Source organism: Artibeus jamaicensis, unplaced genomic scaffold (assembly GCF_021234435.1).
Source record: "Artibeus jamaicensis isolate MK-2021 breed Jamaican fruit bat unplaced genomic scaffold, CSHL_Jam_final contig_3126, whole genome shotgun sequence".
Taxonomy (NCBI): Eukaryota; Metazoa; Chordata; class Mammalia; order Chiroptera; family Phyllostomidae; genus Artibeus; species Artibeus jamaicensis.
In genome coordinates, this window is record NW_026521723.1 from 20,150,910 (window position 1) to 20,163,535 (window position 12,626).

A 12,626-nucleotide genomic window follows, 5' to 3' on the forward strand; every position below is an offset into this window, starting at 1 on the left:
TGATTCCCAGTCAGGGCACATGCCTGGGTTGCAGGCCTGTTCCCTGCAGGCCAGTTCACAGCAGGGGACGCAGGAAAGGCAACCATACATTGATGTTTCTCTCCCTCTCTCTTTCCCTTCCCCTCTAAAGATAAATAAATAAAATCTTTTTAAAAAAGTATTGAAAAGTATTTGAAAGTATTCTATAGAGAAAATGTGTAACTGGCTAATTAGCACATGAAAATGTTCTCAGCATTCATAGTCATTAGTGAAATGCAAAAGAAAATCATAGAAAGATACTACTTTACTCCCACTAGGATGGCTATAATAAAAAATACAGGTAATAACAAGTGTTAGTAAGGATGTGGAGAAATTAGAACTCTCATGTGTTGCTAGTGGGGCTGTAAAGTCATGCACCCACTTTGGAAAATAGAACGGAAGTTCCTCAAAAAGGTAAACATAGGGTTATCATATGACCCAGCAATTCTACTCATAAGTACATAACCCAGAGAATTAAAAATGTACGTCTAAACAAAAATGTGTACATGAGTGTTTATAGCATTATTCATAGCCACTGAAAGGTGGAAACACCCAAATGTTTCATCAGCTGGTGAATGAATAAACAAAATGTGGTATGCCATGCAAGGGATATTATTAAGCAATCAAAAGGAATAAATTATCGATACATAGTAAAGTGTGTATGAACCTTAAAAACACTGTGCTGTGTGAAAGAAGCGTATAGAAAAGGGCACATATTTAAAGTTGCATTTTTACAAAATGTCCAGAATAGGCAACTCCATAGATACCAAAAATAGAGTAGTGGCCTAGAGGAGCTGGAGAGGTGGAGGAAAGAGGCAGTGACTGCTACTGATGGTTATGAGGTTTCTTTTTGGAGTAATGAAAATATGGAATTAGATGATTATGATTGATGTTTCAAAACTCTGTCAGTATACTAAAAACTTCTGAATTATGTACTTCAAAAGGTAAAATTTATTGCATGTGGATTATATTCCAGTTTTTAAAATCACTAGTAAACAGGGGGCTACTACTTTGAAGAGTACTTACAGTAGTGATGGAGTAGTTAATTTAGACCAGTAGTCCCACTGAATACATGTAGAAAAGCTGAGTGGAATGCATGATATTCTGTAGCCTGTGTAGGTCTAAATATATAATGTAGAAGTTAATCTAAAATGTAATCGTCCTGAAGTCTTTGATAACTAAAATATTACTGGGATACAGAGGAAAGTGGAGGCCCAGGGAGATGAGCTCAGTGTTTGGAGCAATTTTTTCCTTTGGGGCTTTTACCAGTTCTGGAGGGACCAGCTGACAGCTTCTCAAGACTCAGGAGCCAGGGATTAGAGAGCAGGGCCCTCCAAGGTGGCAAACCTTATGAGAAACCCTTGCTTCCAGCTTTGGGCTAGACATTGGATGTCTGTACTCTAGGAATGTGGGTAGACAGGAATATGCAGCAGACGCGCTATTATTGGGACTGCAGCTTAGTTTTTGAATCACATTGGTCTCTGAAAGTGAATTGAGCTGATTCCATAGTGTTATGCTCCAAAGATCCTGGAAGAGGCAAATCTCTCTCCTGGAAGAAATAGTCTCATAAGCTTCAACTTATGTCTACAAGATTTTGAAAATAGAATCTTTGGCAAACAATCATAAATAGCTAGGCTCTGAAAGAGACTAAACTATCTGAACACAAAGCAGCAGAATCAATCTTCCCTCCCTACCTCTTCTGTCCTGCCCTTCCTTCTCCTCTCTTTCTCCCCTCCTCTCCCCCCCCTCCTGTCCCTTCCCCTCCCTCTCATTAAAACCATGGAAGCCAGAGGACAACTTAATGATATCCTCTAAAGGAAAAAAAGAAAATAACTGTAAATGTAGAATTCTGTGCTCAACAAAAGTGAAGTGGCAAGAGTAGACATCCAACTGTTGTTCCCAGTTCTGATCTTAGCAGGGAGGGCATTCAGCCCTTCACAGTTAAGTATGATGTTAACTTAGGGTTTGTGTAGGTGCTTTTTTTTTTATCAGGTAGAGGAAGTGTCCTTATATTCCCAGATTGATGAGCAGTTTTTATCAAGAATGTAAGTCGTGCCCTGGCTGGCGTAGCTCAGTGGATTGAGTGCAGGCTTTGAACCAAAGGATCACGGTTCCATTCCCAGTCAGGGCACATGCCTGGGGTGCAGGCCAATTCCCAGCAGGGGATGCATGAAAGGCAACCATATATTAATATTTCTCTCCCTCTCTCCTTCCCTTCCCCTCTAAAGATAAATTTAAAAAAAAAGAATGTAAGTGGTATTCTGTCAAATGTTTTGTCTGCATTTATTGACATGATTGCATCATTTTTCTTTTTGAAAGCTTTGTATGGTGAATTACTTTGATTGCTTTTCAAATATTTAACCAATCTTGCATTTCTGTGATAAACCCCACGCAGGGGTTTTATCCTTTTTTATATATTGATCATGATGTATTATCCTTTTTTATATATTGTCAGATCCAGTTTACTAAAATTTTAAGATATTTTGTATCTGTGTTTATGAGGGAATTAATTTGTAGTTTTCCTGTTTTTTTTTTCTTTGTAATGTTTTTGACTAGGTTTGCTCTCAGAATAAAGCCAGCATCATAGAATAAATTGGGAGGTATTACCTCTTCTTCAATTTTGGGGAAATGTTTCTATAAAATTCTCATTTCTTCTTTAAACATTTAGTACAGTGAAGACTTTCAAGCCTCTAGTTTTCTTTGTGGGAAGGTTTTTAAACTACATATAAATTTCTTTGATGGATTTGGGGTTATTCAGGTTATCTGTTTATTCTTGAGTGAGTTTTAGTAGCAGTTTATTTCTTTTACGGAATCAAAGGAATTTGCTCATTTCAACTGTTACTGAATTTTTGGCATAAAGTTAAAATTTCCATATTCCTCTAATACTTGAAGAATTGTCATTATGTCACCATTCTTATTTTTTATATTTGTAATTATTCCCTTGCATTTTTCTTCTGATCAGTCTTATTAGAGTTTATCATTTTCATTGATTTTCTTTAAAAACCAGCTTTCCCTTTCATTGACTTTTATCATTTTAATTTTTTATTTCATTGCTTTATGTTTTGATCTTATTGCTTCCCATTGTCTGCTTACATAGGATTTAATTTGTTCTTCTTTTTCTAGATTCTTAAGGTAGAATTTGAGAACATCTTTTCTAATACAATTATTACTATATTATCTCCTTTTAAATACTGCTTTAACTACATTTCAAAAATTTTAACATACTGTATTTTTACTCTCATTTTGTTCAAAATACTTTTTAATTTTACTTTTGATTTCTTTTTGCACTCCCTAGATTATTTATATATATGTTAAAATTTTAATTCCATTTGTGGCCAGAGAACAAATTTTGTATGATTTTAATTATTTTACATTTACTGAGATTAAAAAAATATATATTTTATTGATTAGGCTATTACAGTTGTCCCATTTCTCCCCTTTATTCCCCTCCACCCTGCACACCCCCTCCCACCCACATTCCCCCCCTTTAGTTCATGTTCATGGGTGGTATATATAAGTTCTTTGGCTTCTACATTTTCTATACTATTCTTACCCTCTCCCTGTTTATTTTATGCCTACCAATTATGATTCTTATTCCCTCTACCTTCCTCCACGCCCATCCCCCACCCTCCCCCTCCATCTCCCCACTGATAACCCTCCATGTGATCTCCATTTCTGTGCTTCTATTCCTGTTCTAGTTCTTTGCTTAGTTTTTGTTTTTGTTTTTAGGTTGAGTTGTCGATAGTTGTTAGTTTGTTGTCTTTTTACTGTTTATAGTTTTTGATCTTCTTTTTCAAAGATAAGTCCCTTTAACATTTCGTATAATACGGGCTTTGTAATGATGAACTCCTTTAACTTGACCTTATCTGGGAAGTGCTTTATCTGCCGTCCCATTCTAAATTATAATTTTGCTGGATAGAATAATCTTGGATGTAGGTCCTTGCCTTTCATGACTTGGAATACTTCTTTCCAGCCCCTTATTGTCTGTAAAGTTTCTTTTGAGAAATCAGCTGATAGTCTTACGAGGACTCTTTTGTAGGTAACTCTCCTTTCCTCTTGCTGCTTTTAAGATTCTCTCCTTATCTTTAATCTTGGGTAATTTAATGATGATGTGCATTGGTGTGTTCCTCTTTCAGTCCAACTTCTTTGGGACTCTCTGAGCTTCCTGGACTTGCTGGAAGTCTATTTCCTTCACCAGATTAGGGAAGTTTTCCTTCATTGTTTGTTCAAATAAGTTTTCAACTTCTTGCTCTTGTTCTTCTCCTTGTGGTACCCCTATGATGCGCGTGTTGGAGCACTTAAATTGTCCCAGAGGTTCCTAAGTCTCTCCTCATTTTTTTGACTTCTTGTTTCTTCATTCTGTTCTGGTTGGATGTTCATTTCTTCCTTTTGTTCCAAATTATTGATTTCAGTCCCTGTTTCCTTCCCTTCACTATTGGTTCCCTGTATATTTTCCTTTATTTCACTTTGTGTAGCCTTCATTTCATCCTTCATTTTGCAACCAAACTAAATAATTTCTGTGAGCATCCTGATTACCAGTGTTTTGAACTCTACATCTGACAGGTTGTCTATCTTCTTGTCACTTCATTCTTTTTCTGGAGTTCTGATCTGTTCTTTCATTTGGGCCTTATTTCTTTGTCTCAATGCAGCTATTACATGGTAAAGAATGGGGCCTTCGATATTCACCAGGGTGGGGCAACCCTCCTTGCTGCATTGTGGTGCTGTTTTTGGGGCAGGGGTCTGAGAGGGAACAATGCTGCTTGCTTGGCTCTCGCCCTGTTTTCAGTCATTTCCCCCACTACTCACAAGCAAATTGGGCCCTTCTGGTGGTGATTCCCAGGTGTGTGTGGCTTTGTGTACATTCTAGGACCCTGTGGGTCTCTCCAATGAACTCTTCTGTGAGGCTGGGAATTTCTTCCACCACCGAAATCCCCACAGGTTTTTTCACTCAGAGGTTTTGTTGCTTTATTTCCCCCATGCTGGAACCCTGGGTTTCACAGTCTGTCTAGCTCCCTACTTGTTCCTCCCAGTTTATCCTCAGGGATAAACGTGGGACTGCCAGGGGTCACCTTGTCCAGCTGGTCCTCCAGCCACTGCCTTGCCGAGCATCCTCTGCACCCCAGCTGCCCCTCTCTGCTTCTCCTACTGGTCTGGATGATTGTTTCTTCTTTAACTCCTTGGTTGTTGAACTTCCATATAGTTCAATTTTTTGACAGTTCTGGTTCTTTTTTGTTCTTAAATTTGTTCACTTTCTTCGGTTGTGCGAGGACACAAAGTATATATCTACTTACACCTCCATCTTGGCTAGAGGTCTTCATTGGGTTTTTGGAAGGATGAAACGAGATGGTATATAGAAAGCACTTGGTGCCTTACCCAGTGCCTGACATATTCAGAAGAGCCACTGCTAGCAGGAGCAGTAGAGGCAGTAATAGTAGTAGTAGCTGCTATTAATATTTGCTTCTCTCATTTCCATCTCCATGTTTGTGTTCTCTTTCTCTTCATGGAATGCAGTTTTTCTCATTCATACTTGTCTAAATTTTATTCGTCTTCAAAGTTCTTTACTAGTTCTCTACCACGGTATCACTGCTTTCCCCCTAGTTATCTTTCCTCTTCAGAATTTCTTAACTCTTTTTGTTTAGAATACTTATTACTTTCATATGCTTTTCTGTCTCTCCACTTCCCTTCAAAGATGAGAAGTGCTTTGGGGGCAGATTGTGCAATTCATTTTTCATACTTTCTAAAGCACAGCATCTTACATAGAATTGTGCTAAAAAGTATTTGTTGAAGAAATAAGTGTCAGCAGAAGTGACACCTGCTTGAGTGTGGTTGATAGGGTAATAAAATGGATGTAATAATTTAAAGTTTTAATTTGAACATTTCACCTAAAATGTCATATGGTGTGCTCGAATGTGACATTGTTATGGCTGTAAAATGTAACATAACATATTGTTACAGAAATAACAATATCATCATACATGTATCTATCATACATGCTTATGATTTTGTAATAAAAGATTTTGTAATAAAAAAGGGGTATTTTTTTTGCTGGGCCCAGTATATTAATTCACTATAATCAGTAGCCCTTTGGTTCCAAGGGGTTTACTCTTACTTCTTTAGGAACTTCTGTAAATTCTACATTAATCATTGGTACTTTTCGAGAAAAAAAATTTGTCACAAAAATGACACTGAAATAAAGGCCCTGTATCAGAACACAATATTAGCAAAAACTGACCCAGTGACAGTGCTTTGGTTTCAGCAGATACTTTTTCCACGTTGTCTCTCATTTGTTATTGCTCCAGAGCCACTCTGTTCCTAATGGTGACTATCATGGTACCAGGTTGAACTGGGAAGTAAGCATTTGTGAATAACAATGGATCTGAAATCCATTTTACTGGGGAAAATAGCACCTAAAATATGATACATTAAAAATGTGATTAAGTATTTCATTGAGTTTGTTGTAACTGAGAAGTTGTCTTAAGGACTGTCACCTTCATTTTGTGTGCAGATGGTGTTCTCTGGAGACCACTCCCACAAGCTGGGAGGGGGTGGGCTGAGAGGGAGTCTCCACTGCAGGCTTTGGCACAGCTCCAGCCTGTCCCTCAGCGTAATGTACACCTTGTCCTTGTCCAAGGAGGTTTGCCATTTGCCTTCATGCCTTTAAAATATTTTTGGTCATTTTGAAATAATTGATTCATAAATAGTATACTATGATTATATAGAGAGTGCTCCAAGGCCAAGAGGCATGGGTTAGAAACAATAAATATTTAATTTATATAGACATATTATTTATTTCTTAAATAGATATTTATCAACACATTAGAATGGTAATATTTTTCCATTGAAGAATGGCCATACCTTACTTGACCATAAAACGCTAAGGTTTGTTTTTAGTTATAATGCAGACTATTATTTGGGGATTCAGGTAAACTCGTTTTGTATACTGCAGAAGTGTAATTATGCACTCTATTCATTTGTCAGGTAGTTTTATGCTTGACAAATGAATAGAGTCAAGCATAAAATAAAGCATAAAATATGCTTTATGGCCCTGGCTGGCGTAGCTCAGTGGATTGAGCACGGGCCTGCGAACCAGAGTATCTCGGTTCGATTCCCAGTCAGGGCACATGCCTGGGTTGCAGGCCAGTTCCCGGCAAGGGACGCATGAGAGGCAACCACACATTGATATTTCTCTCCCACTCTTTCTCCTTCCTTCCCCTCTCTCGAAAAATAAATAAAGAAAATATTTTAAAAAAAATATGCTTTATGCTGGGCATATTGAGGATTTCTTTTTTTATTAAAGGCCAGTTCTTCCTTATTACTGAAGGGGGACTGTGGGGAAGGATGGAAGAGGATTGGGAAACATGACTGATTAGTAGACCAGTTGGATAGACCTTTAAATTGTGAGATATTTTTCTTTACTGATATAAAATTTGATATCAGCACTTTACAAAGGCATTTAATTTTTTGTTTTCATATTAGAATCTCAAGAAAATTGATTGGGACACCATGCAGTAAGGTTAGGTACAGAAGAAATTTCAAAAAATGTTACCCCATATTAGCATTCTCTGCTGAACTTGAGGAATATATACTTTTTGTGATGTGTGGGTTTTGTGTTTTTATGAACTATTTAGGGAAGCTTTTCTGCTGAAATGGCTGCATGTAAGTTGCAAAGATTTGATCCCTTCCTTATATCAATGTTCCACCTCATTAACTTCATTGTTAGAGCTTTTCCACTTCAGTGATTTAAATAAAATGATCAAAATGTAGTTCTGTTGTCTTCTCTTTCCATCTGTCTCCTCCTTTTTGAGGTCTATATGATTATGCATTTAGTTTTGTGTTTTCATTTAGACTCTATTGTTAATTGTGTTAAGTGCAAGACAGTGATGAAGGGAAGCTATTATATAACTAAATGTCTCACAGTATTGAAGCCCTGGGCGATATGGAAATGTGCTTATAAGGATAAACTGGTCACTTCTTCAACCAGTGTCCTATAATTTGTATCTTCAGACGGTCTTCAGAGACTAGGTGCTTCACAGCTGTAAGACTCCATTCTATTGTGGAGTTCAGGTTGGTGATTGCAGCTGACCCTTGGACAGCACAGGCTGCCGACCTCTGTAGATTTTTTTGCAGGCAAAAATCTGTGTATAACTTTTGACTCCCCCAAAACTTAACTACTAATAGCCCACCGTTGACTGAAAACCTCACTGATAACATAAACAGTTGAATAATAAACAGTTGATTTTTTTATGTTACATATATTATGTATTCTTACATTAAGCTAGAGAAAGATGTTATTGAGAAAATCATAAGGAAGAGAACATTTATTTGAAGTGCTGTATGTATTTATTGAAAAAAAATCCAGGTGTAAGTGGATCCACACAGTTTAAATCTGTGTTGTTCAAGGATCAGCTGTATATATGAGCTTTCATATATATCTTCTGGTATTTATAGGCCTGGAACCCAAAAAAGGGAGAGCTTTGCTTAAAAGCAACCTATGTTTGTCCTTTAAAATGTTTCGTAAGCATTTTCAGGAAAAGTAGGAATTATGCAATGAATTTGGAATCAAAGTCACCTTTGCAGATCTTTGCAACTACTTGCAAATGGTTGATGTATTTAGGGAGTAAGGCTTTTTCTACATGATTTACTGGCTGATGGGAGCACTCCTTAGCAGTATATTTCCCAAATGCAAGTTTGATGTCTTCATTAAAAATGTAGAGAAAAATTAGCTAATATAACCTGAGTTTGGGGATGAAGCTGGCATGTTGTTAGACATTTTGCATTTAAAAAAATAGTTAATTACTAAGATATATCACTAGATAATTTTTTGAAGATTAATTTATATTTGACTATTTAAATTGAGCAATGAATTTCATTTTATCTAAGTTTAGGTATTGACATCAGATAATGGCGATCATTTCTAACCATTTCTTTTATTTTCCAGCTCACCAGCGACTGGAACCAGCAACTCTGTCAGGGATTGTGGCATTTATCCTCAGTCTCTTATGTGGGGCTCTGAATTTAATCCGAGGCTTTCATGCCATAGAAAGTCTCCTGCAGGTACTGTACTATTTTTGTAATTTCAGGTGACTAGTGTCTGTTGAATCTGCTTGTTACACAGAATTGATTTGGTTTGATTATTAGTACAGCCTATAATGTATGCCCAGATTTGGTATTCTTCATACATGCCTTAGTCTCCCCTTCCTCTAAAAAAACTTAAAGAAAAAATCCCACTGATTTCTAGTTGACTGTCTCAATTAACACATATTTACTGTCTATTTCACAAGAGGCACTATTTATGGGTACTCTGGGGACATTAAGATATGTGTGACGTAGGCCCTGCAGTCTCCGAGCTTAGAGTTGAATTTGGGAGGCATGGAAGCCCACAAATAAAGCCAAGTGCCAGATATACAGAGCGCAGAAGTGTAGCCCATTTCAGAGCGTACAGCTTTCCTTTCCCTTGTTAACTCGCTTTCTCTGAAAACTTCTGACACTTCCACACTGTAAATCAGATCTCTCTTTGGGAGAGTCAGCATTAAATTCCAAAATCCCACTCCACATGCTTTGTATTCTGTTTTAAATTGCTGTTAGCTTGGGAGTCACTCAGAGAGTACCATCCTGAGTGCCCTCTGAATGTTCTCAGCTCTGTGAGCCCACAGCAGAGGACCTCGCAGGGTCCAGGGAGCTGCGCTGTCCCTTGAGTGGGGGATGGAGGGGAGCATCTGTTGCTTCCCAATTTCTCTCCCAACCGTCCTGGGCCTTCAGGTTAAAGCTCCTTTCTCATTTTAGGCACAGGACTGCTGGATACTGTTTCCTGGAGTTCTTGCCCTTGTCCCCTAGCCAGGTCAGCTGTACTCCAGCAGGAGTTCACTTTGGAGCCAGTTAGTCAACCTGCCAAAAGAGAAACAAAGGCAATTTGGAGACTGTGGGCTGAAAAAGCTAGTAAATAAGATACTCTTTTGCTTCAAAAGCAAACTTGATGTAGTGGAAAGAATAGTAGTGTTTGTGCAAGAGAAAGAGTTGGCTCCAGCTCAGCGACTGATTAACTCTGTGACTTTGAATGGCTCACCTTGCTTTCGGTCCTCGGTTTCATTGCTCATCAACTAGAGGAGGAGGGGTGGATTTGATGAGTGTCTCTTGAAACATGGGACACATTCACCACTAGTTACACAATGGATGACTGTAGATCAGTGATTTTTAACCCTTTTCATTTCGTGGCACACATAAACTAATTACTAGAAATTCTGTAGCATATCCAAAAAATGTGTTTTTGCTGATCTGAGAAAAACATAGGTATAATTTTGATTCATTCACAATGGATGGCTATCCTTGTGTTGGCTGTTGTCATTTTTACATTTGACAGTCTAAGAGAAAAGAGGTCAGTGCTCCACTAAATAGATATTGCGTGTTTTAAAAATTCTTGTAGCATACCAGTTGAAAATTGCTGCTATAGATCATAGAGGGGTAAACGTTTTTAATTTTAAGAATTAGGATATTTAATGTATATTAATATGTAGAATCCGTTTGGTAAGATACTAGTTCCTATTAATGATAGAGCAATAAAACCTTCCTTTTAAAATGAATAAATTTTAATAAGTCGAATTTATGAAATTTATTACATAAATAATGGTGTAATTAGTATTTAGAGTTGGCAAAAATTGTGAAGGTGGTACTTTAAGGTTAAAATGTTCTGGTTAAAAAAATTCTCTGGTTGTTTGAAATTAGCAGATTAATAAATAAGGGTTGAAGAAAGCTTTCAGAAAAGCCACAAACCCTTACCTTCCCTGACTCAGAAGAGAGTGCATAAGCTGTGAAACCTGAGGCTTAGACCATATTACTTTTAAGTTAAAAACCAGACAGTGCTGTCACATATCACAAAACATGTTAAAGGAAATAATTTCTTTTAGGCACTCAGCTATCTTATTTCTCTTCTCCCTGGGCTGCTGCTTTTCTTCTTCTGATTTACAACTTGAAGACTAAGGGAAGTGGTATAAACTACAGCTTCTCATAGCTTTTGAGCTGCTACACCTGACTAATGCATGCCTTGATTCTTAAGAGTTTCATGTTCTCCCTCGATTGGTAATGTATTTGACTCATTACAGCTGTTTTTTGGGGGTTTCAGAAGAACAGTACAGGCATACCTTGCTTTATTGCACTTCACAGATTTATTTACAAACTGAAGGCAAGACCCTCTATCAGCAAAAAAATTACAAATGGTTTTATTGTGATACTTTGTTGCACTGTTCTAGAATAGAACCCACAATAAGTATCTCCAAGGCATGCCTGTAATCTGATTCAACTAATTACCACCTGTATCTGACTAGTAGCTCTGAAATTTCTTAATACTATTTACATTTTAAAAAGACATCACAGACCAATATCTTATGAACATTAATGTAAAAATCCCCAACAAAATATTAGCAAATTAAATTCAGTGGTGTATAAAAAGAATTATACACCATAACCAAGTGGGATTTATTCTAGTATACAAGACTGCTTCAACACTTGAAAATCAGTGTAGTAGGCTAAAGAAAAATCATATGATCACATCAGTAGATGCAGAAAAGGCATTTGACAAAATCAAACACCCTTATGAATTCACAGGAAACTAGGAATAAAGGGGAACTTCCTCTACTTGATAAAAAAAATCTACAGAAATCCTGAGCTAACATCATATTTGATGAGAAGCTAGATGCTTTCTCCCTAAGTTTGGGCACAAGGATGTCAACTGTCACCATTTCTATTCAGCATTGTACTGGAAGACCTAGTTAATGCAATTAGACAAGAGAGCAGAAGGTATAAATATTGGGAAGGAAGAAATACCAACTGTCTCTATTCACAGCTGATACGATTGTCTACACAGAAAATCCCAAAGGATCAATTCCTGGAACTCCTAAGTGATTAGTAAGGTCACAGGATCCAAAGTTAATGTATAAAAGTCAATTGCTTCCCTATATATCAGCAAGGAATGATTGAAATTTGATATTCAAATAATATCATTTATATTGGCACTCCCAAAATTGAGGCACTTAAGAATAAATCTAACAAAATATATTCAATATCTAAACTATAAAACTCTTAATAAAAGAAATCAAGGAAGCTCTAAATAAATGGAGAGATATTCTGTGTTTGTGGATAGGAAGAATCAATATTGTCAAGATGTTAGTTCTTCCCAAGTTGATCTATAGACTCAACACAATTCTAACCAAAGTCCCAACAGTTATTTTGTGGGTATTGACAAAGTGATTCCAGAATTTACTGGAGAGGCAGAAGACCCAGGCTAGCCAATGCAATACTGAAAAAAAAGAAAAGACATACTACCCAACTTAAAGACTTACTATTAAGCTATAATAATGAAGACTGTGTGGTAATGGAAAAACAATAGACAGATAGATCGATGGAATAGAGTACAGAGCCCAGAAATATACTCTCACAAATATGGTCAACTGTGCTTGACAAAGAAGCAAAGCAATTCAGTGGAGAAAGGATGTTCTTTCCAACAAATGGTGCTGGAACAGCTGAGCATCCACATGCAAAAACATGAATCTACACACAAATCTTAAACTTTCATAAAAAGTGTTTAACTCAAAATGGATTACTGACCTAAGTGTAAA

The 12,626-nt window shown here is 37.0% G+C and overlaps 1 protein-coding gene across 1 annotated transcript in view; it reads left to right on the top strand.

The window, feature by feature from the left end:
* The window catches only part of SEC22A (SEC22 homolog A, vesicle trafficking protein), a 71,454-nt gene that overhangs the window by 31,808 nt on the left and 27,020 nt on the right, over positions 1 to 12,626 (top strand). The window contains exon 5 of the mRNA XM_037132318.2: positions 8,957 to 9,072. Coding sequence (XP_036988213.2) covers positions 8,957 to 9,072 — 116 coding nt within the window. The remainder of the gene's footprint in view (positions 1 to 8,956; positions 9,073 to 12,626) is intronic.